General features: G+C 48.7%; 2 protein-coding genes across 3 annotated transcripts in view; one reads left to right on the plus strand and one right to left on the minus strand.

The window, feature by feature from the left end:
• The first annotated feature begins 2,529 nt into the window (after positions 1-2,529).
• FICD (FIC domain protein adenylyltransferase) lies at positions 2,530-8,127 on the plus strand. Its single transcript, XM_027124455.1, has 4 exons — positions 2,530-3,701; positions 4,173-4,265; positions 5,106-5,452; positions 6,245-8,127. Exons 3-4 carry the CDS (start codon positions 5,152-5,154, stop codon positions 7,318-7,320), a joined length of 1,377 nt encoding a protein of 458 aa, XP_026980256.1. The 5' UTR covers positions 2,530-3,701; positions 4,173-4,265; positions 5,106-5,151; the 3' UTR covers positions 7,321-8,127.
• Positions 8,128-9,832: 1,705 nt separating this feature from the next.
• The window catches only part of SART3 (spliceosome associated factor 3, U4/U6 recycling protein), a 33,846-nt gene continuing 16,578 nt past the window's right edge, over positions 9,833-27,100 (minus strand). Inside the window, exons 7-19 of one of the 2 annotated variants that reach the window (XM_027124453.1) lie at positions 23,479-23,634; positions 22,644-22,782; positions 22,052-22,159; positions 21,286-21,363; positions 21,109-21,167; positions 20,051-20,160; positions 17,100-17,212; positions 16,103-16,179; positions 15,349-15,517; positions 13,240-13,700; positions 12,564-12,716; positions 11,540-11,730; positions 9,833-10,873 (exon numbers count right to left, since the gene is read on the minus strand). In XM_027124453.1, coding sequence (XP_026980254.1) covers positions 10,711-10,873; positions 11,540-11,730; positions 12,564-12,716; positions 13,240-13,700; positions 15,349-15,517; positions 16,103-16,179; positions 17,100-17,212; positions 20,051-20,160; positions 21,109-21,167; positions 21,286-21,363; positions 22,052-22,159; positions 22,644-22,782; positions 23,479-23,634 — 1,977 coding nt within the window. In that variant the 3' untranslated portion in view covers positions 9,833-10,710. The remainder of the gene's footprint in view (positions 10,874-11,539; positions 11,731-12,563; positions 12,717-13,239; positions 13,701-15,348; positions 15,518-16,102; positions 16,180-17,099; positions 17,213-20,050; positions 20,161-21,108; positions 21,168-21,285; positions 21,364-22,051; positions 22,160-22,643; positions 22,783-23,478; positions 23,635-27,100) is intronic. The other variant, XM_027124454.1, reaches the window with a different exon arrangement.

Genomic DNA, 27,100 nt, shown 5'->3' on the forward strand with positions numbered 1-27,100 from the left:
GTCTTTGACAGACACCTTTTTTACATTTTGTTATCTCCCTCCTTCTCGGAAGGGGGCCGGACATCCTGGAAATTTACCCATTGTCTAAGAAGCCCCTACTGTCTGGAGAGTTCTTAATCATTAGCTGGAACAATGTCCCTCGAGTCCCACACCACTATGTTGGGAGAAATCCTGGCAAAAGATTTGAGGGAGCTTCCACTAAAGAAGGGATCCCTGCTCCAGTATTGTGGATGGTCTTTTGATTTCCAGTAAGACAAACGCCTAGGACCAGAATACAGTGTTGACTTTGAACTTCTTGATTGAAAGAGGCTATCATGGGTCCAAAAAAAGGGCAGAGTTCTCAGCCCTCTGTTAAATACTTGGGTTCTGAACTCTCACAAGGATAGAGAGACTTGCTCCCCGATAGAATGGAAACTCTAGACCCCCGGGGATTCCTGGGGGTGGCCGGGTTCTGCCCCATGTGGATCCCCAACTTTGGACTCATAGCAGAACCCCTTTTAGGAAGCTCTTAGGGGAGACGAGGAACCTCTAGACTGGAATCTTGGAAGAATAAACATCTGGAAAACCAGCTCCATCCTCACTGGACCAGACCTTATGAGGAACATGATGGGGAAACAGAAACCATGCTTTTGCTGCAGAAGAAAAACTGCAACCAAGATCATCCAAACCTTGGCTGGTTTCAGACCCCCAACAGTGACTCCTCCAAGGGGGCAGGTGAACCCCTTCATGGATCTTAAGTTTCTTTTCAGAAAGAAGCTGCAAGAAGGAAATCCAGGTGAGTGGGATTGCTGCAGTGGTGGCTTTGGTAATTCTCAGAAGGCAATTTAAATAACTTGTTAGATTACCAGAATGATTGTTCTCTTTTGTTATGCCTTCTCTTGGCTTCTAACCTCCCAGGCTTGGAAGGACAATTCAGTGATTACCTACTTTTGCCAAAGTTTGAGAAGTGCTAATCTCTGTAGCTGCTGGACTTGTGATCCAAAACCTTTTTTCTGTATTGGATCATTCTGTATTGGATCCCTTGACTGTGCCTGTCATTAATTTTTTGACTTTCCCTATCTTCACTGTGTCTTCAGATGTAACATATCAGATTAGGCTAATAGAATTTCCTGTCCCCTGTTTTTTCTTGACTAAGCTGAAATTTGGTCCTCTCCTCATGTCCTTGGATTTTTAAAGAGCTGGTGTCTACCCCTGGCAAGTTTCTACTTTGTCAGGATATTGTAGAAACTGTACTTAATTTTCCCAGGCTATGTCCCTTCCATATTTAATATCTAAGAATGTCAGATGTCTGACATTCTGTGTGCCCCCCTCAGGGTACATCTTCGTCTGTGGTTTCAGTTACCAATCTTGGGCTTATAAGTGCCTTGACAGCTGGTGTGTAGGTAGTAATTGTTTATTAAAATCAAAATGTTAACTTGAATCCAGGGATAAGAGAATATTTTCGAGTGAGTACTAAGCAGTTTGATTCCACAAGCTGCACCTCTTATCAGCAGGAAGTAGCCAGAATGGTTTTTGCCTTTATTCCTCAAGATTAAGGAATGATCAAAAATAGGGAGAACTGCCACTGTGAGTTAAATCCATTTCACCTGTTTCCACTAAGGTTGTTTAAGACTTGCCTGTCCTCCAAGCAGCCCATAGCTAAACAATAAGGTATTTGACCAAGTTGTTGTCTAGGAACTTGGGAGTCAGCTGTGTCTCCTTCAGCTGAGCTGGTTGAGACTGGATAGGACCACCCACCATTCACCTGGGAGTGGGCAGGGGTCCATCCACCATTCACCTGGGCATGGGCGGGGGGTCCGTCGGTGACCTTTTGAACCTGCAGAGGCCTGTAGCTTACGCCTGTGCAGGATAATTATCACACCTTTTTCCAATCACCTGCCCCCTGCTCCCCATGCCTCCGCCCTGCAGCTTTATTCTTCATCTCCTAAATACCCGGAGCCCCTTGCCTTCAAGGAGAGGCAGATCAGAGATTTGTTCTCCTGTCTCCTTGCTTGGCTGTCTTGCGAATCAGTCCTCTTCGTTGCAAACCTCAGTTTCTCAGCATTTTGGCTTGCTGTGCATCGGACAAGAGGAGCTTACTTTGGTGTCAGGCCTTCTGCAAATCCCAAACTTGAGGGCAAAAGTGAGGTAGGCTGTTTGCCCCCATTTTACAGATGGGGAAACTGTGACCCGCTCAAGGGAACACACAGCCAAGGTGACAAAGTCTGAATTTAAGCCCAGGTTTCCCTGACTACAGAATCTGTACTGCTAATATATATATTTTTTAACTCATGTACTGTAGCATTTCTGGGCATGTCCTGGATGTTTAATGTCAATATTTGTGAATTAGGGCTTCCCTGGTGGCGCACTGGTTGAGAGTTCACCTGCCGATGCAGGGGACATGGGTTCGTGCCCCGGTCCGGGAAGATCCCACATGCCGCGGAGCGGCTGGGCCCGTGAGCCATGGCCGCTGAGCCTGCGCTTCCAGGGCCTGTGCTTCACAATGGGAGAGGCCACAACAGTGAGAGCCCCAGGTACCGCAAAAAAAAAAAAAAATGTGAATTAAAATGGAGCTTTCAGTTCTCTGCTTCAAGGAGAAAACTTCTCACTGTCGACTGAAAAACAAAACATACAACCTGGAAGTTGAATTGTTCTTGTTCAGGGACATTACTGACGACTGCAGAGTCCTCTCAACTCTGAAGAACTGTTCCAAAGAGGTAAGGGAGGAGCCAGGATATGAGTTTTTGGGGGGGGGGGGGGTTGGAGGTGCAGTTGAACACTCAGAAGATTACTGCTAATCACAAAAAGCATCTCAAGTGAATGAGTTTAGTGCCTTTCTATAAGAAGATGGAAGAATGTAGCCTCATTGAAATTGTTCCTTTGATATGCATCTTAATTATCTAGGACCAGTATCCTGTTTTTTTCCATCTTGAGTTCCACCTAGGGCACACAAACCCTCTGGGCAGCTGCAACGTAGGATGGCTTGAGGGTGGCCATAATCCATTGTCTACCAGAATGGCAGGCAAAGTTCTTTGCTTGCTGAAATGGCAGGCAACATTCTTTGCCCACACCGGGAAGCAAGAGAACCAGCCAGGCTCTTCTCAAGAGGATGTAAATTTAAAAGTCAGGAGGCAAAGAAGGTGAGAGACGGGGGAAGAGGGCAACCCTGGTAGGACAGAGAGGAGGCTGAGAACGCGGGGTGTTAAGTCAGACTAACAGGGTGGACAGCTGTAAACCATCAGCATTCTCACTTTACACCTAAGGAAACTGAGGCCCAGGGGACTGCGAGAGGGGCCCGCGGAAGTAAGAAACTTAAGGGAAAGACAATTGGAACTTCGAGTTTTCAGGCCGTACCCAGAGCGCCCCAAAACCGCACAGGCGGGGGTTTTCCGCACCTGGGGCTCCCGCTTGTCGCTCACGCCCCGCCTCTCCTATTGCTTATTGGTCCTTTCGGGCACGAGACCAATACAGGAGTCAGCCAATGGGAGTGGCCCACGGCGCGTCTTTCCCGGGAAAGCGGAGGCAGAGCGGGAACCCGGAAATGCGAGGCGCAGACAAAGTGAGGAAGCCAATACGCTGCGAAGAGGATGGCGGGCCGGCCAATGGCGAGTCGCCGAGGGCGGGGCCACGGGCTGACGGCAAAGGTCTCCGGAGCCGGCGGCCAGCCGAGACTGCGAGTGCTGAGAAGGCGACAGCAGAGCAGGGCCCGGTAGTGGCGCGAGGTGAGGAGAGGGTGAACCGGGTACATCGGGGCAGCGAGCCCTGGGTGGGGTTCGGAAAGCGGCGGCTTCTCAGAATGACCTTAGTCCAGTGTCCTCGCCTCTTGGAGCCTGTTTCCCCCTTCCTAGCTAGTGAGGGCTGAGAGATTCGTGCCCCCAGAACGCTCGTCCTCCTCGGGAGAACTCCAGCCCCGCCGAGGAGCCCGCGCCGACCACCTGGACGAAGCAGTGACCCACACCCTCTTCCGTACCTCCCCATTAGAGCTCGTACTGCGCCTTTTCAGATGTTCTGTATCAACCGGCCAAGCTCCCCCAGAAACCTTATCAGTCAGTTCTGGGTCTTGGTCCAGTACCAGGAGCAGACGGGATCGGGTGCTTGGGCCCTGGTTATGATAAAAGAGGTGAAGACCTGGGTACTCTGGACCCAGGTGTACTGGGAATTCGTTCCCGAATGCCGCTGTTTATTCCCTGCAGGTTGTCTGGGAATTGACTTGCTCTCTGTGTATCAGTTTCTTTCGTCTGTAAAGTGGAGCCTAGGGGCTGCTTTCCTCCGTGAGGTGGTGAGGGGTAAGTGAGATAAAGCATTGCTAGCACTCAGCTCAATGCCCCGCACACCGTAGTTGCTTAATAAATGCCTATTGTTAGTATGATGGTGTTTGCAGACCCGATCCCTCCACTCCCACTGCCAGCCCCAAGCACCTGCTCATTGTCACAGAAGGCAAGTGGTCACCCCCTCTGGCCCACAACCTGAGTTCCTCTTGAGATGCTCAGACTGCCCTAACTCTAGGCGGGATGCCTCCTGGACAGGCCAGGAAAAGAAGGCCAGAGCGGGGAACAGCATTGTGGCTAATACCAGGGTGAGGGCAGGAAGAGCTGACTGCCCAGGTGGCAATATATCAGGCCTTCAAACAGTTGTACTTACCAAAGAATGAGCCTCAGAACTACCTTAGCTTTTCTGGACATGTGTGTTATGTGTCTAGGGCACCCAGTGTTGGGGTCAGGGGCCACAGATTTATGCTTAAGTGGGGAGGCTTTTGAGCCACAACCCAAGGCCGTCACTTGCTCACTGGGTGACTCTGGGCGAGGGCCTTCACCTCCCTGAGCCGGTCTCCGCTGGAGAATGGGGCAGCCTCAGTTCCTGTTGAAGATTGCAGGAGGGTACGTGTGAGGTCCTTAGGGTTTACCACAGGGTCTGGCGCGCAGTAGGTGTTTAATAGCAGTTGGGTGGCAGCACTGTTTTTCAGTCACACCGCCCTGGAGGCAGCACCTAATCCTTGCCTCACCCCCACCCCCTGGTCACAGTGAATTAAGAACCGTGGGGTCTCCAAGCCTCCCCTGAAGCCAGAAATGTATCATCAAGGTATCGGTTCCCCTGCTTCACCTCCTGCAACTCCTGGTTCCTTGCAGATCCAGCCACTGTGGACATGTGCAAGGGGCCCACCCCTGGGTCCAGATGACACTCATGTCGATGGCTTCAGTGATGGCGGTGACTGAACCAAAATGGGTCTCAGTCTGGGGCCGCTTCCTGTGGGTGATACTGCTGAGCATGGCGCTGGGCTCCCTGATGGCCCTGCTGCTGCCGCTGGGGGCCATGGAGGAGCAGTGTCTGGCTGTGCTCAAAGGCTTCTACCTGCTCAGGAGCAAGTTGGACAGGGCCCAGCCTACTGTCACCAAGTGCACCAGACCATCCACGGAGCTCAGTGTCACCTCCAGGGATGCAGCACCGCTGGTGGTCAAGACCAAGGCCTCTGCAGGTAAGACTGGCCATCTCGCCTCGACGCTCGTGAATCCCATAGGTATTTAGAGGGCCAGCTATGTCGTGTGTGCGGGGTACAGGGTCAGCCCTGAACTCCTAGCCAGACAAGGTGATAGGTGGCTGAGATACATGTGGTGATGCGGAAGCAGAGGGAGCCGTAGGAGCACACAGGAAGGCTCCCTGGAGGAGGGGATGCCTGAGGAGAGACCCAAGGGAAAAAGGTTTGAGGGGAGAGTGTTCCAGGCAGAGACCACAAGGTAGGAGAGCCCTGGGCACTTGAGGAACTAAAAGAAGTCTAGGAGGTGTGGCTGGCACTGGGGGTGGGAGGGCCAGCAGAAAAGGGCCAGAGGTACCGCAGGGTTCAGTTGAAAACCAGGGCCTAAAGGGGCAGGGGTGGAGGCAGGGGGAAGAAGGGACCCGCACCTCCAGAAGAAATCACCAGAACGGCTGCGAGCTGGAGCAGAGGTAGGGGAGGCCCGCCTGACAGGAGCTGCGGCTGTAGGAGAACACAGCCACTCAACAACGGCAGGTCAGAGGAGGGGGCCAAGGAGCCCGGCTGCTGCCCCCACGGTAGAGAACAGCTCTGGGGCTGAGTGGACAGCGACCAGCACAGGGCCCGACTGGGCTGTAGGAAACAAACCTGTCTGCACATACAGGTATGGGAAGGGCATGTACAACATGGCTGGATAGAGCCCCCTGAGGCCATTGAGAAGACCAGCTGTCAGGGGTGACGCCGCCCCTGAACGTCCTCTGCCCCTCCCTGACCCACGCCTCTTTGACTCTTTTCTAGCCAGCAAATTAGAAGCCAAAGCAGCTTTGAACCAAGCCCTGGAAATGAAACGCCAGGGCAAGCGGGAGAAAGCCCACAAGCTCTTCCTGCACGCCCTCAACATGGACCCGGGCTTCGTGGACGCGCTCAATGAGTTCGGCATCTTCTCAGAAGAGGACAGGGACATCATCCAGGCTGACTACCTGTACACCAGAGCACTGACCATCGCGCCCCACCACAAGAAGGCGCTGGTCAACCGCGACCGCACGCTGCCGCTGGTGGAGGAGATTGACCAGCGGTACTTCAGCATCATCGACAGCAAAGTGAAGAAGGTCATGTCCATCCCCAAGGGCAACTCGGCACTGCGCCGGGTCATGGAGGAGACGTACTACCACCACATCTACCACACAGTGGCCATCGAAGGCAACACTCTCACCCTCTCAGAGATCAGGCACATCCTGGAGACCCGCTACGCCGTGCCGGGGAAGAGCCTGGAGGAGCAGAATGAGGTCATTGGCATGCACGCGGCCATGAAGTACGTCAACACGACGCTGCTCTCCCGCATCGGCTCTGTCAGCATCAGCGACGTGCTGGAGATCCACCGGCGGGTGCTGGGGTACGTGGATCCCGTGGAAGCTGGCCGCTTTCGCACGACCCAGGTCCTGGTGGGCCACCACGTCCCGCCCCACCCTCAGGAGGTGGAGAAGCAGATGCAGGAGTTCATACAATGGCTCAACTCGGAGGACGCCATGAACCTGCACCCGGTGGAGTTTGCGGCCCTGGCCCACTATAAACTCGTCTACATCCACCCCTTCATCGACGGCAACGGCAGGACCTCGCGCCTGCTCATGAACCTCATCCTCATGCAGGCGGGCTACCCGCCCATCACCATCCGCAAAGAGCAGAGGTCCGAGTACTACCACGTGCTGGAGGTGGCCAACGAGGGCGACGTGAGGCCGTTCATCCGCTTCATTGCCAAGTGCACAGAGACAACCCTGGACACCCTGCTCTTTGCCACCACAGAGTACCCTGTGGCACTGCCAGAGGCCAGACCCAACCACTCTAGGTTCAAGGAGACGCTGCCTGTGAAGCCCTAATGCTCTAAATCCTCCCTTGGTGGCAAAGGATGTCCCGGGGGGGAATAAATCCAAGAAACTCAGCAATTCTAGAAACCTAGTCATCTCCCAGAGTAAAAGAAGATGGGTAAGAAACCTAAACATTCTTTACCTCCAAATGCTTCTTTAAAGAAGAAAACTAAGTTATTAAGCCTTGTCCCTAAGATAACTTATAATTGAGCCCAGTTATTTATTTCCCTCAGAGCTGGTTAAATGTGTGCTGTCTGTGCTGGTGGCCCCGATCCTTGGGGTGGCCCCAGCAGGCTTTGGGGGCATCAGTGCTCCTTGTGTGACCAGAACACAGGTTCTGGAGCAGAATCTGCACTGAGGTGGGGTCCGGAGGAGTAACCCCTTGCAGCCCTTTCTGGAACCGGCCGCGAGGGTCTGTGACTACCTGAGAGAGAGGAGAACCCGGTCGCAGTTGTGAGAAGTGACTGAAAGCTTCCTTTCGTACAGGCGTTGGCTCCCCTACCAAGAGGTTAGTGTTGTAACTAATCCTTACCGGTAGAGCAAATTTCTGAGATATGAAATGAACGTTTACAGTATATCTAGTTAGATACCTTGCTTATTTCGAGGAAGGTTCTTTGAGCCATAGTTTGCAAACTCCGGTACCAGAGGCTGTTATTTTGCCACGTCGGCCGTTTCTCTAATTAAGAACAGGGGCGTGGCTAGCCTGGGTGCTTTGTATTGATGTTTCTCACATCTGCAGCAATTCAGACCAGATGTTTCAGTCTAAAGGTTCTTCTGGGTTTGTCACCTAACAATTAAATCCTGCTGCAAATCTGAAGACAGACGCCTCGTCAGTACCCAACAAGCATTTGTGAGGAGTCAGAGCGCCAGTTCACAGGAGCTGAGAAACACTTTTGACCACAGCCAGGATGCGTCCCTTTAATCCACTCACCTGCCCCACAGCCACTGTCCCCTCAGGGAAGCAGAGCAGATTGCCTTGGGGTGGCCTTAGGTTCCTAGCAACTTGTTAGAAGATAAACTGTTACATGTTGGCTGCTGCTGCTTAGTCTGAAGGAGCACGGAGTAATTTTCTGAAAGATTAAGTGAAAAGATGTATGAAATGGCCCCAAGTGATAGTTATTCAAACCTTGATAAAAAATATTTTTGTATTTGTATGCTGCCATAAGGTATTTCTTAAACCTTAACTCTTCTAATCGTCTTGCTCTTTATAAGCACACCAAGGAAGCCTGACAGAAGTGCTTGCTTTGTACCAGAGGGAGAAATTTGCACTTTAGCTATGTGAAGGGTATTATTTTAACAAATTACTAATAAAGTATTTTGTTACATAAATGCCTGAGACTTTGCTACCTTATTCAAGAGATGTTCCCACCCATCTATCCTAAGGGGGAAGGAGGGATTCTTTCAGAACTTTAGCGGTATTCTTTATATTGTTCTGGGAGAAAAATAGATCCAAGATGGTAATTATTTCAACAAGACACCGAGACAGAACTGGTTGGTTACGTTGACAGGGATGTATCGCTGATCTTGCACTAAGACACGAGTAGCTGAAATGGTTTTTCATGTATCTATTTACCATCAGTTTTTCCCCCCCAGGACTACATAAACCCACTCCTACATTTCTGAAAATCTATTTCTAGAACAGTCAACACCCTGCACCTGAATCGGGTCCTGCTCGAGTCTGAAAGGTCCACCTCTGTAACAAGCCCCTGTGGACATCTGAGACGGTGAGGTCAGATGTCCACCACGTGACCTGGATTACTAAGGAAAGGTCCATGGCCCCTTGGTCCCCAACTGACCCACATCCTCTCACCCACAGAACGGGCCTCTCTGCAGGGAAGTGGATGGCCGGCCACCCCAGAGAACACAGGTTCTTCTGACTGCTCCACAGCCGCTGCTTGAATTCAAAAACACCTAACGTTCTGTGCAGAAGATAAAGATGAGGTACAGAGAACCTATCAATTAAAAAACTTATTTACAAAACAACATGGAATTGGAGATCTGCCTGGATGGTTGATAACATTAAGGTATTACTGCTAATGTTTCTAGAAATGATAAAAACCAAGGCCTTTAAGTCCTTAGAGATACGTGCTACAGTATTATTAGGTGACTATCCCTCCAGAACACAGGATACAAGAGGGGCAGGAAGTGGAGATGAAGACGGGCTATGAGCTGAGCAATGCTGAAGCTCCATGACAGGCACACGGGGCTTAGTTTACTACTTATCTGTTTCAATTGTTAAGTTAAAAAATATAGGAAAGCCTGAATGATGCATAAAACCTTTAGAAACAGATAAATGAGCTGATTTTCATGACATAGGAAAGAATTCCGATTTTTTTCCCCAGAATGCCTTTTATAAAGTCAGTTTCCCTACTGAACTGCCAGTGTCACTTTCAAAGCAATAAATACTGGATAAAAGATGTGGGTAAAAAAGCTTGAAAGCTGTTAAGTGCCAAACTGCTGTAAACTGAAGTTTAAAACCGAAGATATCACAGCAGAAATGGTTTAAATCAAAGTGCCAAGCGGATTTGACTTACAAAAGTTCTATTTACACACCCATTAGGTAAACCAAGGTACACCCATTTCAAAATACATATTTGAATGCACATCTGAGTACCTTTCGACAAGAAGTTTTTAAGAGAACTTCAGTTTAATAAACAAAGCTAAATGGGGAGAATTTAAGTTTGCACTTGACAATGCTATTTAAACAAAACCATAGGGCTGAAACTCAGTATTTAGACAAAGACACAGTTCACTAGTCACTAGGCAAAGAAAAACGTCCATAGCAGATGGCGCACAGAATTCCTATACAAATGTCACAAGTATTTTGCTTTTAGGAAACAAAACAGTGGGTTGACGTGTCATTTACAAATACGTAATATAAAAACGCACCGCCCCCGTGAACAAAAGCCCATCAGATGTTTTATGTGATGCCCCTTGCCCCCACCCCTTTACTAAAATAGGCCATTCTGGTGAATTACCAACATCTGCCTTTCTGTCTTTTAAAAATTAAAAGAGTGACGGGCACATGTACTGTGCAGGGTGTAAGAGAAGTGTCTTATAAAAAGGGGACCAGAGGTGGCCAAAAATATTTGGACAAGGGGGGGGTCTCAAAACGGTGTGTTCGCGTTTCACATCTGTTTCTCACTCTTTAAGACACATCTTAGGAAACTGCACCCTGCGCCCAGCCTGTGGAGTGACCATTTTCATCCTCTCGCCCTCAATATGAGGGAGCACTTAAAGCCTCTTTTTTCCTTTGACACCCTTTTCCCGTCCTACCTAAACCAGAGCAAGCATGTGGTCACAGGCGCTGCACTGGGTCCTGCACAGCCAGGGCACAGCTGGGCACCGGGCGTCTTCCCGGCCAGCATCAAGTAAGGCATTTCCCTTCTCGCACAGTCCCACTCACTTTCTCAGAAGCAACTTGGCAAAGTCGGCATTGGACATCTTGGGTACCTCGGTGGCCGCCGGCGGTGGGGCAGGGCCGTTTTCAGCCTGGGCTGCGGTGGCGCTTGGGCGTTGCAGGGCGCGGGGCAGCAGAGAGAGCTGGGTCCTCCCCTTCCCCCGCCTGGAAGAGCAAACAATGCACGGACCTTCTGAGGCGACAATTGATGAAAATGAGCCAGGACGGTCTTAGATCACCGCAAGGTAAAAGGTGAAAAACAAAAAACAAGAAGGGTAATAAGACGAGCCCTGTTCTCCCTGACTTCGGCTATCAGGTAAAAATCACTTTAACCAACTTTGCCTTTTCCACAATTTTGGCCAGGGCCACGTCTGTGTAATACCGTCACACATAGGGTGGATAAAAATGGCTGTAAACTTGCAGACCTCACCAAATAACCTCGCACCCTGCTGCCTCATCCCTGTCGGGTGAGAACAGAGCTTCTATCTGGATTACAGGTGGAGATACAGATTAGCACGGCAAGCACATGGCTGTCAGGTATGGAACCTACACATGGATTCACCTGCCAAAGGGGACTTTAACGTAATCACTGTCTAAATAAATCAATCACCAGTGTAAACCGGCGAACACGAGAGAGGGTCCCACTTCCAGAATGGCCCTCAGCGTGGACTTGCTGCAGACACCCTGCCCTGGGAACGAGCGTGAGCGCCCCAGGGACGCCAGGCCCTGACCTCCCATCTGAACTCACTGTGCTAAGGGGAAACTTGGTCACCGTGGTGCAGGGCAGGACGAAGTCTGCACCAACGAGCACACAGAGCACAAAACACTTACGCTCCGTAGATCTGCCGCGGCACCATGGCGCCCCCCGGGGCTTTCCTTGCCTCTGGCTTCTCCGGAGCCTTCCTCTGAGGCGGGTTGCTGATAGCCACTTTGATGACGTTCTCTTTGATAGTCATGCCATCCATCTTCAGGACGGCCTGAGACGCCTGGGATTCGTTTTCGTACTCCACGTAGGCCAGGCCCTGAAAGTTTGCAAAAGCCCGGCCAGGTGAGTGCTGCAGGGCACAACCTCCTCCCTGAGGTCCACCGGCCGGTTCAGGGTGGGCCCCCGACCCTTGGGTTCCCTCCCCACCACCGCCATCCTTTGTCTATAGGTCTCACAGCCCTAGTCTCCCTCCCTATTTCTGCAACTGACTAACTTCAGATAACTTTTTAAGTTCAGTGCATCTTGTGCTTGCTCCAGCCAAAAAAAGAAAGAGAGAGAGGGACCAGCATAAATCTAGCAATGGATGAGGTGTCCTGGACACAGGTGAGCCCCGATGTCCCTGTGCCTGGGGACGCCCTTATTCATATTCTTCAACTCTCGATTAAGCTGGATAAACGGGACGGGGGTTGAGAGGTCAACCAAACTCTTCTTAAACAACTACTCAAAACGTCGTCAAGGATTTCACAAGAGATTGAGGGGACCGGAGAAGGGGAGGACGTGGTAAGGGGGAAGCCAGTGCAGGGACCTGGGGAGATGGCCAGAGGCCTAGTGAAAAGTGGGGTCCGGGCAGGAGGGAGGAGACTGCAAGGGGGGGCACCTCACCCCAAGGCCCCACAGCCGCGGAGCTGCACTGGAGCCCCTGCTAATTTGTGGTAGTTTTTCTTCAAACACCCTGTTCTTTTAAGTACAATGAGCCACATCAGGTTCACCTGACTCCAAACGGAAAAAGAGCCTAGCGCACCTAGCCTTCTGTTAACTTCTCGTCTGCTTCCTAGTAGACAGATCAGAACCCACTCTAGAACCAAGTAACCTCTGAACAAAGGCTCGCCCAGACTCCAGGAGGCGACTGCCGTCTGCTCAGACGCTGACCTTGGGTTTGCCGGCCCGGTTGGTGACCAGCCGGATGTCCTTCACAGTGCCGTGGGCCTTGCAGATCTCTTCTAGTTCCTCTTTCGTGCAAGAGAATGGCAGGCCCGAGACGAACAGCTTGTGTTTCTCCAGGGCAGTGCTGTACCTGAACACCTACAGGGAGGAGTGGGGAGAGGAAATGATGACCCGAGGCCCAACCCAGCTCCCCACGACACAGGGTCAGGCCTCGTCCACAGGTCTGGCCCAGCCAGAGCCGGCTCCGGGTGCTGGGAACTGTCAACTCGCCCTGGGCAAGTCACTCAACTTCTCGAAGCTTCCACTTCCTCCTCTGTAAAATGGCAAGTGAAGCCACTTTTCCCAGAGCCTGGGTGACGACCCAATGAGGTGACATACAAAACACCTGGCACAGTCCCGTCACTCCTAACCCTCCAGCGGCAAGCAGCCATCACACAGTCCCTAACTGGACCGTCCTCTGTCAAGTAATGCCGGTTCGAAGTGACCCAGCCCCGAGTTGAGACCTCAGTGAACCAGAACAGAACTGACCCGGTTAACGCGGAAGTTTCGTTCTTAACAAATGTTCCACGTGTATTCTAAACATGAGTTGCTGCAGGAAAAGAGCGCTTACCCCGTCCTACCGCAACCCTACGTAAAGGCGTGCTTTATTCCACAAACCTACCTTGAAGTCTGGGTTTTTGCTCTTGTCCACACAGGGGGAGACAAACATTGGCCGCCCCTCAACGGTCTGCCGATCCAGCTCCAGGGCCCGCAGGGCCACCGCCTCCTCTTTAAACTCGACGTAGCAGTAGCCCCGGAAGTCGCCACGGTTGCTATAGATGGGGCGGACCTCGACCACATCCCCGCAGGCCTCGAAGAGCGGCCGGAGCGTGGCGGCAGGCTCCTGCAGGCCATAGGGCAAGTTGCTGACGAACACGGTGACGCCGTCCTTGCTGCTGTCGTGCAGCACCCTGGGCACATCCCTCCTTCGGGCGGCCGCCCGCTGTTCCTTCTGCTCAGAGGGAGGCTCTGCGGCCGCAGGGGCGCTGCTCCCAGAGAGGCCCGGGTCGGCTTCTGGGCCCAGCTCAGCTTCCCCAGTGGGAGGAACGCTGTTCTCCACCCTCCTGCGCTTGGAAGGCTGCTCTACAATAGGTCGGGAGAAAAGCAGTGACTATTAGTTAACTAACCTCTTCCTGTCAGTGTAAGCAGAGCAGCTGGCAGGGAAAGGGCTCTTCCCCCTATACGCCCCGCCCCCCACCGCCCTCTGCCAGGTCTCTCTTGACCCGCCCGACTCATCCCACTCCCTTCTGGGCCCCAGTTACATTCGTGTGAGGGGACGAACTCAGGTGCAAGTGATAACCTAAGTCCTCATCGGCCACGCTTAATCATATGAGAGGTCAGTGGGTCTCCAAGTTGGGCTGGCAAATCCCAAGGACCCCCATCCTAGACAGCCCAGGGCAGCAAGGGGAGGATAGAGCCTGGGGACCGCGTGTAAACAAGCACCTCCGGTGACACTGAAGTATGTGCTCCCCGGGGCACGCCTGGAAGCAGTACAAAGTGGTGCTACAGTTCCTACCCACATTCACGATTGTCTTCTGTCCTTCAACAGAACTTAACATTACACTCCAACCCACTCTTCCCACTGCCTCCAGGGGGACAATACTGAAACCCAACTGGTGAGGGTCCCCTGCTTCCAGACCTTCCCATCAGTTTCCCACTGCCTTCCCGATGGAGCCTGACCGTGGCACGCTGCACTCCAGGGCACTCTGACTGGGCCTGCTGGCCTGCCTGCTGCCCCAGCCTCACCCACCCCAGCACCCAGCCCTCTGCCATGCATCAGGGCCCAAAGCCAGACACTTGCTGCTCGGAGAAAATGCCAGGCTGTTTTGTGCCCTGTGCTTTGCTGACCCTGGCTGGCTAGCCCCTTCCCTTCTTTCTCACACTCCTCCCCCAGATGCCAAGATGCAGCGTCACTTCCCCACAAAGTCTTTCCTGCAGGGCCCCTAGTGTATTCCCTGGCCTCCACCATGATTCACACCTACATCTCCCCAAGTCCCTATTACACGTCACTGCGGTCACAGGTCCCGTTTGCCTTCCCCTGCTAAACCAGAAGCCCCAAAGCGCAGTGAGCTACCCACGATCATTTCTGAAGGCCCCAAAAAGACTCGGGGAGAAATTCTTAGTCAACTGAACAATGACTCCATTACTATTTCCCTCTGGTTGACAACTCTGAACTAGAAAAATGTTTAGTGTCCTTTAGTGTCTAGAGACAATTCTTTACCTTGACTGGTTTTGCTGAAACAAATCTGACCCACCCACACCTGCCCACGCCTGAAATGGCAGGGGTGACAAACACTGGCTGGAAAATTCTACCTGTCAAAACCATCAGGTGGGGACAAGTAAGGCTGGTGTCACTGCAGGGCCCGGCTGCGGCGGCGGTGCAGGGCGCCAGGGCCTGAGGATAAGGCAGTGTCCATGCTCGGGGAGTGATGGGACAGGGTGGGGTGTGGGAGCCCACGGAGGGAGAGGAGGCACCACTCAGGAAAAGGGCGGTGGTGTCAGCAACAGGGTAGGGAGCGAAGCCCAGGGAGTGCAGGCAGGGGTGTGTCTGGCACAGGGCCTTGGAGTCAAGCTGGGGAAGATGGCACCCACGTAGAGGGCAGGCAGGGACAGGGAGGGTGGTGGGCACCTTGCAAGCAACTTATTCTCAAATGCAAGAAGGTTCTCCGTGCTGCTCTGCGCCCTGTCTGGAGCTCCGGGATGTCCCAGGTGACGTCCGACCAGGCCTCACCTTCCTCATCGTCGCCCCACTCTTTTTCATCATCCTCATCAGCTTTGCTCTTGTCCGAGCCTCTGGTCTTCTTCTTCTTTTTCAACGCTTTCTTCTCTGCCCGGGCCCTCTTCCGTTGTTCAACCTTTTCTTCCTCTTGCTGGGCGAGGGCTGCTTCCTTCTCTGCAGCCTGGAAAATCGGGATATGATGCATCACTGTACGTGGCGATTACATGAAGTCTACTGACTCGTGATGGAAGAGGTGGGAGCACAGGGAGGATGGCCACCACCCGGGAGAAGGGAGGCGACCAGGAAGAGGACGAGGAGGAGGGCTGCTCCCAACCTCCCCAGCCTCTTCAGGCTTCTTGGGAGCCACATCTCAGGTCTACGGTATGTCTCACAACATCCCCATGAATGACTCACCAAAAGAAAGGAAAAAAAATCTATGAAACTGAGGCCCTGATTTATTTGGGGGTGTTCATGCTCCAATCGCTAGGCTAAGTATGTCAGGCTCCTTTTTTAGCTTCTTCGTCTATTCCAATAACCTTTAGGGCCAAAATTCCTGTTTTGGATTTGTATCTATCGTTGGGGCTAAAGTTTTAAGCCGATCTAAAAAGACAGGCTTAAATGTTGATTCAAACATTTCATAGTTAATACTCTGAGTAAAAGGCATTTCTCAGGACGACCCCAAAGGTTCTGACAAGGAACATTCATACCAAACACAGTCAAAATAGTTTTCAGAGGTTCAAAGACTTGAAATAAAGAGCATCATTACCTTAATTCTCTGCTCATTAACGCGAGCCAGTCGAGTTTCGGTTTTCTGAACAGCTATATCCCAATCTTCTAAAGTACCTTGAGAGGAAGAGAAGCAAACTTTCACTTCTTCAGATTTTGAAGGATATAATAATAATATAAAATTTTCTCACTGTCCCGCACCTCCAGAAGAAAGCTCTTCCATCGAACAGTAGCAACTGGAGAACCGGCTCCCCGTTTAAGAAGATTTCATTAGTATAGGTTTCAAGTTTCAGAATTCAAATAGTCCTTCCAGGTGTGTTTAGAACATCCGTTCTCTTTTAGAAAAGAGACTTGAAAACCAGAATAGGTTCTATTATGGGCTCTCTGTGGCAAAGATTATGAAAACATTCTAATGCAAAAGGTACAAGACACCTGTACTAAGACCGAAAGATTTTAAGAGCTCCTCAAATGAGAAATGCTGGGGTGTTTTCTTACTGTTGTTGCTGTTTGGGTGTCTATCTCCAGTTCTGAGGGGTTCATACCCCGAAATCCAGACTAACACCCATGGAAACTCAACACTGAGGCTCTGAAATTCACGAGGGAGGCACACGTGACCAGGGAGCGCATTTCGCCATGTGCCTCTCGGCGCTGTGCTGGAGCACAGTCTCTCCTGATTCCCAGGGAACCCTTGGCAACGCCTGCAGGTGGTTCTGGTGGTCAGGACTGGGGGCAGGAAAAGCGCTACTGGTACCTAGCGGGTAGAGGGAGGCCAGGGATGCCGCACACAACAGCCCCCACCAAAGAGAGCCTTGAGAGGCCTGCGCTAGAGCATCGTCACGGGCCCCCTAGCACGTGGAGTCTGAGGAGGGCTACAGGACTCGCCCCTCTCACTGGCGAGCACCGCGTGACGGTCGCATCAGAGAGGCCCCTTGAGGGGCTGAAGCCGTAAACACAGTCTGTCCTTAAGCCTACAGACCTGAAACCAAATGGCAAAAGGGACAGACCCCAAGCCAGAGGCAGCGCGCCGAGGTCCCCACCTTCTGTCCTCTCCATGGTGAGCAACACCTCACAGACGTGTTCTGGGTAGTCGCTGGTGCACTGGACGGCCCGGTGCAGAGCCTTCCTGCAGTGCTGAGTGTCACCGTGGGCCCTAAGGCGGAAAACACACAGTTGGGGACACCAGCACACAAAGCGGAAGGCGCAGGGGGAGGGCTGTCTTCACACAGCTAACATGCATCAAAGCCCACCGCTTCTGAGATGCCATGCTCTTTGTGCTACTGATACTTTTAATGCTTTCTCCTTTTCCCAGAGAGCCCCTCTAGTCAAAAATGAAGGCTTTCTTCTAAGCCACTCTTTCCCTTAGCAAGTCAGTGCTAGTGGAAAACGCACTGGGGACAGTGGTCCTCAGCCAGGTGTTCTGCCTTTACTGCATTCACATGTGCAACGCATGGGGGCAATCCAAGAGCTGTGGGTGACTTGATAAAATCCCTAGAGAAATTCTAGGACACGGTCCCACTCGAGGGGAGAGACACTGACAGAGGGGACTGTCAGATTTCATGCCTAGAGTCAGATCTTCCTACACTGACATGGAAATATATACTGCTCATCAGGATAGTATATCTAAAACAACATTCTGTTCATCCCAGCAGTTATGAGATACTTATGTTCTCATTTCTGTTTTAAAATTTTTTATAAATATACATAAACATTGTAAATACATATTAGGACACTCAGAAAAAATTTAGAGCAGCAGTTCAGACCCCTGAGGGTCTCTAAGACCCTTTCAGGAGGTCTGCAAAGTCAAAACTACTTTCATAATAATACCAAAACATTTATTGGACTTTTTCCACTGTGTTGACATTTGCACTGAGAGTGCAAAAGCTACAGTGGCTCTTAGCACAATCAAGACAGTGCACACCTCGTTAATATTCTGTGTGACAAATGGGATGCACACATCAAAGCACCTCTTTATACCCAAGTACAGTGGCTGTAGCAAAGAAATAATGGGCTACTGTTTGAGTTGCAAGCTGGACTAGTTACTTTTTTTCATGGAACATCATTTTCACTTGAGAGAACAGCTGAGTGACAAAAACTATGGTGATTCAGACCTGGGTATTTGCTAGACATTTTCAAAAATTAACGAAGTGAGGCTATAAGTTCAAGGAAAACCACTTAAGAGTTTTTGTTGACGGTGATAAGACTGGAGCTTTCAAGTGAAAATTAGAGCTTTGGAAAATTTGTATCTGTAGAGCTTTGGAAAATTTGTATCTGTCACCGTGAGTCTGACAGCTTCCTACTTGTAAGGCTTTTCTACAAAGATCAGTGCAGAGATAACAAATGGGATAATGAAACGCATCAATTTTTGGAAGAGCTGCAGGACTTAATGAGTCAGCATTTTCCACACACATAACGCATGTCACAGAATCATGCGTGCGTAAAAGGTCTGCTCAGTGCAAAACAGACCAATGGATATTAATGCAACAGAGTGAAAAATTCATTGATATGGCTTCAGATTCCAGAATGCAAATGACTATGACTTGTTAATAAATTTTGCTGTAGTGTGAAAGAAGAATATCTGCAATTATCTGAAAAATATCCCCTTCTCTTTCCTAACCTCTTATTTGTGTGAGGCCAAATTTCCTTCATCTTCAATGAAAACGTCACAACAGAGGGGACGCAGAAGCAGACATGAGAATCGAGCTGTCTGCTACTGAGCCAGACTAAAGATACTTACAAAAGTATAAAACCAGCCCACGTTCTCACTGCATTATTTTGGAGTTTGGAAAGCAGTCCTTTCTCATAAAAATGTTAAATGTAATGAATTTATTGTGAATTTTAAATGAATATTTTTTAATTTCTCGGTTTTATTTTCTAACATGGTAAAAACATTAATAAATATACCTCACATAAACAAAAGCTTTTGAGGGGGTCCTCAAATTTTAAGAGTGTAAAGGGGGTCCTGAGACCAAAACATTTGAGAACCGCTGATCTAGAGGAATATTCAAGAAGTTTTAACAGTGATCTTCTCTGGGGAAGGATTTTAAGACTTTCACTTTCTTTCTCACATTTTTTTAAATGTTCAATTTTAACTTGAGCACATAACTTTTTTTTTTTTTTTTTTTTTTTTTTTTTGCGGTACGCGGGCCTCTCACTGCTGTGGCCTCTCCCGCTGCGGAGCACAGGCTCCGGACGTGCAGGCTCAGCGGCCATGGCTCACGGGCCCAGCCCTCCGTGGCATGTGGGATCTTCCCGGACCGGGGCACGAACCCGTGTCGCCTGCATCGGCAGGCAGACTCTCAACCACTGCGCCACCAGGGAAGCCCACATACTATTTTTTAAATCAGGGATAAAAAACCAAAATGTTCAGAACAGAAAAAAGATGTATTTATAGACATGCAATGTCCAAGATATACTGAATTTAAAAGCTGGTCATATTCTTTATACCTTCTCCATGTTATAAACATTATTTAAAATAATTTTAGAGGTTTAGAAAATGTATACTATAACTGCATCATCATTTCTTAAAAATTTAAGCATAGGAAAGTCTCAAAGAACATACCCAAACCATTAACTAATGGTGGTTGTATGTGGGCCTGTCACTGCAAAAAAACCTGGGTTTTTTCCTCTCTGCTTTTTAGTATTTCCTACTTTTATAGACAACGCAAATACAAAAAAATAAACAGCTCCCCCGAAAGTCAAATAAAACATTCATGTCCAAAAATCAAAACAAACCAAAATAAATTGAAAGTAATGAATTATACTCCAATAAAGATGTTAAAAAAAAAAAAAAAAAGTAATGCATGGCTCTAAGAGCCTAGGCACAGAATATTATCTTTGGTTCTCTGTAGCCCTGTCCCATAAACCCCCGCCACCGAGGAGAGACAGGAAGATAAAGAGAAGCAGTGTACTGCAAGCAGGCCCAGGCTGCATAGGCAGGGGGCGTGCGGGTCACATCTGACAAGCACCGCCCCCAATCCCGGCCGGTTACCTTTCCAGGTTGTAATACTCAAGCCACATGTTGGCATACTTGGCGTTCCCTTTGGTCATGATGCTGTCCCAGAGCTCCCGGGCTTTCTGCATGTTATTGCACAGTCGAGCCTGCACGCATTAGCAGACTGAGTTAGGAGAGGACTCAGACCTTATGATGGTGACACTTGTTACAAAACACTTCAGACGCACATGGCTAAAAACCTCCCACCCCAAAACTATCAGCGTTACTTAACTCCCTGGACATTCATGGGCCACCCCCCACGGTAACAGCCCAGCCCAAGCATGTCAGCCTTTTTGCAGCGATAAGCCTCAGGCTGCCTGCCCATGTTCACCTCGAGAACCACACTTGGGAGCCCACAGGCACTCACGACAGTACTGGCCAGGCGTTTTTTATTTTTAACGAGCTTAACTGTAAGTGTTTTATTTGAAGGGCAAGGCAGAGAAAGAAAGATGGATCGAGGAGCAGATGCCGGCTCTTAACTTCTGAGCCGCAGTTGCTGCATCGTTAACATGGTCTCCACACAACCATCCCACCCACCAACTACCTGATACCTGACTCTCCCCCAGAGGACAAAACGTTAGAATTTTACAATCCTACGAGCTGATTATGGGCAGGGTTCACGTCTTACTCACCTTGGGGTCCTTGGTTCAGCAATAACATTCAACTCATTATATCCTCTGATTATTTGTGAAACTGTCTGTCTTCCACACTAGCTTAAAGCTTACTAGCACAGGGACAGGGTTTATCTCATCCCCCGGCACACAGTGACAGGCCTGGCAAGCGGCTCACGCTGGGAACGTGCTCATCAATGGGGCACAGCGCGGGAAGGGAACACACAAGTGAGTGCCTGGCATTCAGACAGCCGCTGCGCAACTTTGAGCTGGGAGCTAGGATTCTCCCTAAGATAGAAACGAATGTGTGTCGAGCAAGGAAATAAACATGAATCCTTACACGGCCTAGACCGTCACTTGGGATCCTGACTCAGCTTCGGTCACACTATCGGGCAAAGGTCCCTCAAAGGGGGATGAAACTGACAATGTGTCAAAAACACTTACCTCAATCCGAGCCCAGTTCTGCATGATCAGGCAGCTTGGATCTCCACTCTCACTGAAACCTTGAAGAACAGAAGTAGACGAAATCAGAAAGTAATTGAGAGGCAAAGCGCCTCTGACTAAAAAGGTACACGGAGCAGAAGAGGCAGCACGAGCGGCCGCGGCGGGAGGCCCACTTACGCTCCTCCACCTCCTGCTTCAGGTACTCCAAGGCGCGGGCGAACGCAGACCGCAGCTCCTCCAGCTCTTTACTGGAGTCTGTGAGAAAGTGCAGAGAGGTTCGGCTCGAGGAAGCCACATGCCACGTCTGGTTTGTTCTTTTCAATCCTACACTGAAGCTCCCTGGCATCATGCTGGGGACACGGAAATAAAACTGCCAGGCCCTGCCCTCATCACACAGTGGGGGGAGGCAGATACAGGAAGACAGCACATCACAGACAGTACGAGGACAAAAGTGACACGGGCGCCATGTGCGGGACCACATCAGAGGGGGTCTCCCCGAGCCGGCAGAATGGCTAAAAGCCCCCTGCATGAGGAAGCAAGCACCAATTAGGGGTGGGGGCGTGTGGTTCTGGTTGCTCATTTTTTTTTTTTTCTTTTCTGAAGGAGGAGAGAGGAAGGCAGGGGATGCCATGGACGTTCAATGATTTAAAAGGAACGCAGCAGTCCCATGTAAAGAACTATTTAGGATACACAGAAGGGAGAGAAGGGAGAAATGAGACTAAAGAAGTTGGCAGGAGCCAGTGTAAACCATAAGGACCATTACTCTCTCCCTTTACAATACACAGCATGATTCGTTACAAACTGAAATAGCTAAAATTTCTGAGAAAAAAAAAGTTACCAATATCACTTGCCCCACCATGAGATATCTGGGCAACTGGGACACCCTACCAAAACACGTTAAGGAAAAACTCAGTTCTGATAGGAAACACATAAACTTCAATACCTTGTTTGAAATCGACCCTTCTCCTCAGGTAATCAAGGTACGCCTGCCAAATCTCCACGTAATCAGTGGCCTGAATGAAGCCAGCACTCAGAGCTTTCTCGAAGGTCACTGGAGTCGAAGAAAAAGCCAGGATTTGTTGCCAATTCAAAAAGAAGTTATCAAGATGATTATAAAAACTGCTACTGACTATAAAATTCCATATGGCTTAAATAGTAATAATGGGATGCAACAAAAGTGAAATGAGCTAGAGAGAAATGTTCAAAAGACAGGCTACTACAGTGGTGTACAAACTGTGTTCTAGGAAGGGCACAACCCACAAGATGCCCTGCATTAAAGTGCTCCAGGTCAAGTGAGTTGGTGAAAAGACCATAACTCCCTGGAAAATCACAATGAATATTAAGATGTTAAAAAGTTCTAATAAGTCAAAAAATACAACTACTTCATATCTCCCATTTAGAGCCCTTCTTGTCACTAATACCCAATATCCCAGAGTAACCGCCTGGGGAACGCTGATTTAATAACTTTTGTCACAGCTCAATGTTTCTGACTCGGGACAAAAAGCTTAGAAGTCTTCCCACAAAAACATCCGCACCCGAAATCACTCGATGATCAACTCCATGTCTTTCCATGGCCAAGAGGTACCGACTCCACAGGGCAACTGTCCACGGGCAGTTTCTAACAGCGCGACTGTGTACAGATAAAACCAAATCCTTTACTTTCAGCTGCCGATCCTATGATAAAGAATGCCAGGGTCAGGAGAGAAAATTTTATTGTTAAGACTTCACCATCCATGAGACATTCCCAGCACAACCGACAAAAGACATTTCCTTAATATGACTGGTTTCTTCAACAAAAAAATCACAAGGGGTTTTGCGGGAAAAGAGGAGAGAGGTGGAGAGGGGAACCTACAGATCAAAGAGCTTTAAGAGACACCAGCCAATCCTAATGTACGGATCTTGTTTAGATCCCGATTCAAATCTGTTATACATGCACAGTGAAATATTTACCATCAAAATGTGATTTCTGGATTTGCTTCAAAATAACATGGAAGGGAGGAAAATAGGTAAGGAACCTAGTAAGATTGTAGACGAAACTAGACTAGTGCCATTAATTAAGTGTTGAAGCTGGGTGATGGTTAACTGCAGTTTCATTTTACTAATGTGTCTACATTTATGTATTTACGTTTTTCCATGATAATAAGTTAAAAGAAAAATTAATATGTTATAAAGTCCACAATAGTAAGGCTATGCAAGAATTTTTTTACAGTTATCAGTTTAAAATAACTTAAAACATCAGGAGACTTCCTTAGTGAGTCAAGCAGAGAGAAGCAGCATGCAGCTAACTACTGGCACTCTTTCTGATTTTCTTTAAATGGAACCTAAATTGGTAAAAAATAAAGTGAGATTAGAACAGGTAGGTTATCTTACTAGGTACTGACTGTAACGAATCCATAAGTCTGGGACAAGGCAGTTCTCGACCAGAGCGCGCTCAAAGATCAGCTGAATGCGGGCGGGGTCTCCAATCTTCATCTCAAAATCGATGTATGCTTGATATTCAGCCAGCCTGGGTGCTTCGGCTTGCAACTGGGGCAAAGGAGAATGGCAGTGAAATTGGAATGAGCTATGTGACACTGTCAGAGAGCACACACAGCTCCGTAGTAAATTTTGGTGAGAACGGCCACACCAAGATAAGAATCACCAATCCCCACTCTCAGAACCTCTGCATATCAGGTCTGTAAATTGATGAGCAGAAAGTGAATCCAAAGTGCCTCTTCATGGCAATAGTTACAAAGGCTCCGTAAACCCTTTTTAAACTCCATCCCCAGACCACAGGGAATTTAAATCTCCCATCAATCAGGAACTGAATGAAAGAGAAACATCTTTGCCAACGACCACTGCTAACCATCCTTTCAAAACAGATATCACTTTCTGGGCCTACTGAGTGGGGTGAATGCAACCATACCAGAGTTACTTGGTGCCCTGTGCTATTTCAGGTTCGTCACTCCAGATACCAGCTCCTGCCAGAGTACAGGTATATGCAGGAGATGGAGGAGGCTATGCTCAGTGTTTACTGATCCAAAGGCATACAATTAAAATTCTTTTTAAACAAAATCCTCTTATTCAACTTGTTTTCTCCTCAGCCACACTCTGCTGAAGGTCAAAACAAAATTCAACTGCCTGAGGATTTCATGAATGAAGCTTTGTGAAATGCAACTAAATACCAATCATTTACATGTGAAAAAGGGAGAGGGAGCACATGCAGACCAGAGAGAGAGCACGCATGCTCTGAACTTAGAAAGATGATATTGGAGAGACTCAGTTTCTACTAATAATGACAAAATCAGTTACCCAGACACACTGTGCCACTGAAAATACTAGATTAAATATTAAAAAAAAGCTTCTTGCAAATCAACAACAAACTGGCCAAGAAACAAGAAATACTGCAAACAAAATCTAAGTGAAAGTGGTTAAGCTAAGGGAAGGTTAAGCTTTTGCCAGTTTAAGAGATAATATTAAGAATTTGATCTTGGGACCTCCCTGGTGGCACAGTGGTTAAGAATCCGCCTGCCAATACAGGGGACACGGGTTCGAGCCCTGGTCCGGGAAGATCCCACATGCCGTGGAGCAACTAATCCCATGCACCGCAACTACTGAGCCTGAGCTCTAGAGCTCGCAAGCCACAACTACTGAAGCCTGCACACCTAGAGCCCGTGCTCCGCAACAAGAGAAGCCACCACAATGAGAAGCCCACGCACTGCAAGGAAGAGTAGCTCCCGCTCGCCACAACTAGAGAAAGGCCGTGCGCAGCAACAAAGACCCAACACAGCCAAAAATAAAATAAATAAATAAATAAATTTAAAGAATTTGATCTTTACAACAATCGTAGGAAGCAGCTATCATTTCTATAACCATCTTACATTCGAGGCAACTGAGTCACAAGGAGGCTAAGTACTAGCCCAGAGATAAAATTCAGACTTGAGGCAGCCCATCTCTCAGAGCCTGTGTTCTCACTCACCAGGCCGTGAAAGATACCAGAAACAGAGCCAAGAAGCCCAACAAACCTCAAGCAGGATAAATACAAAATAATCCACATCTGGACCCACTGCAGTGAAACTGCCAGACAGCAAACCAAACCAGTGAGACCTTAAAAGTGGCCACAGAACAAACAAGGCTTTCCTTCCAAGAAGCAAGACAGACAGCTGACTCGGCAGCACGACAGAAGCCGGAAGACAAAAAGATATATTTAACTGCCGAGAGAAGAGAACTGTCAGCCTAAAATTCTATATCCTGAGAAATTAACTCTCAAGGAGAGCAAAGTAAGGACCTTTTTTTTTTTTTTTGCTGTACACGGGCCTCTCACTGTTGTGGCCTCTCCCGTTGCGGAGCGCTCCGCGGCATGTGGGATCTTCCCGGACCGAGGCACGAACCCATGTCCCCTGCATCGGCAGGCAGACTCTCAACCACTGCACCACCAGGGAAGCCCCGTAAGGACCTTTTAAAACAAACAAAAACTGAGAAAATCTGTTACAAGCAAATATCCAGTGCAGGAGATGCTAAAGGGCAGACTTTAAGCAAAAGAAAAGTGATTGCAGGTGAAAGATCTATGACGTGAGAAGAAAGAGCAAAGAAAATGGGAAATGCATGCAATAAATGTAAACAAACTGGAACTGCAAAATGCAGCATTAATAACGATGCCTGTGGGTCAACTAAAAGACAAGAAATACAAGAAAACAAAGCGTAAGTCTGAGGGGTGGTAAATGAAGTTAAAAGTATTCTAAGACCAAGAAAGGGGAATAAATGCCATTTACAAATAATATTGTGTGTGTATTGTCAACACATAGAATCTCCCCAAATCTATAAATTATTAATAAGGACAGAGCAAGTTTGATTAAAAAATTAATATTAAAAAATTGCATTTTATATACCAGGAACAAACAACTAGAAAAGGAAATCTTTAAAAAGATACCATTTATAATAGCATCAAAAAAAAACTTAGAAATACATCTAAAAATGTGTTCAAGACACTGGATAAATTTATAAAACTTTATAGACAAGACTTAAATAGCAAAGGTCTATACCATGTTCACAGATTGGAAGATTCAATATTTAAAAGATATAAATTCTTCCCCAAATTGATCTACAGATTCAATGCAATTCCAATCAAAAATTCAAGGGAATTCCCTGGCAGTCCAGTGGTTAGAACTCCATGCTCTCACTGCCAAGGGCCCGGGTTCGATCCCTGCTCAGGGAACTAAGATCCTGCATGTGGTGCAGTGTAGGAAAAAAAAAAAAAAAAATCAAGTTTTTGTTTGTTTGTTTGTTTGTTTTAGTAGAACTTGACAAGCTGATTCTCTATTTAATGGAAGTACTAAGAGCTAAAGAACGCCAGGACCCTCTTGAAGGAGAACAACATGGATGGGACTCATGCTACCAAAGATCGAAACTTAATTATAAAACTATCGTCATTATGGCAGTGTAATATAAACCAGTGGGGCAGAACAGAGAGCCCAGAAATAGACCCACACAGAAATGGAAAGCTAACCCATGACAGATGTGGGGCAGCACATGAGTGAGGGTGGATGGAATTATCAAAGTCAGCACTGGAACAATTGTTTCTCCATATGGAAAAATGAAACTGGACCCTGCCTCAGACCATACCCGAACATCCATTCCAGAAGAAAACCTAAAGATGAACAACAAAATATAAACTTTCAGAAGAAAAACAGAACGAAGTATATTAGTGACCTCGGAGTATGGAGAGATTTATTAAGCACAAACCCTAAGGGAAAGAATGACAAATCCAATTAGATTAAAATTAAGAATTGGTCTTCAGGGCTTCCCTGGTGGCACAGTGGTTGAGAGTCCGCCTGCCAATACAGGGAACACGGGTTCGTGCCCCGGCCCGGGAGGATCCCACATGCCATGGAGCGGCTGGGCCCGTGAGCCATGGCCGCTGAGCCTGCGCGTCCAGAGCCTGTGCTCCGCAGCGGGAGAGGCCACAACAGTGAGAGGCCCGCGTACAGCAAAAAAAAAAAAAAAAAAAAAAAAA

This window comes from Aethalodelphis obliquidens, unplaced genomic scaffold (genome assembly GCF_003676395.1).
Source record: "Aethalodelphis obliquidens isolate GAN/ISIS:26980383/991018 unplaced genomic scaffold, ASM367639v1 scaffold28, whole genome shotgun sequence".
NCBI classification, from domain to species: Eukaryota; Metazoa; Chordata; class Mammalia; order Artiodactyla; family Delphinidae; genus Aethalodelphis; species Aethalodelphis obliquidens.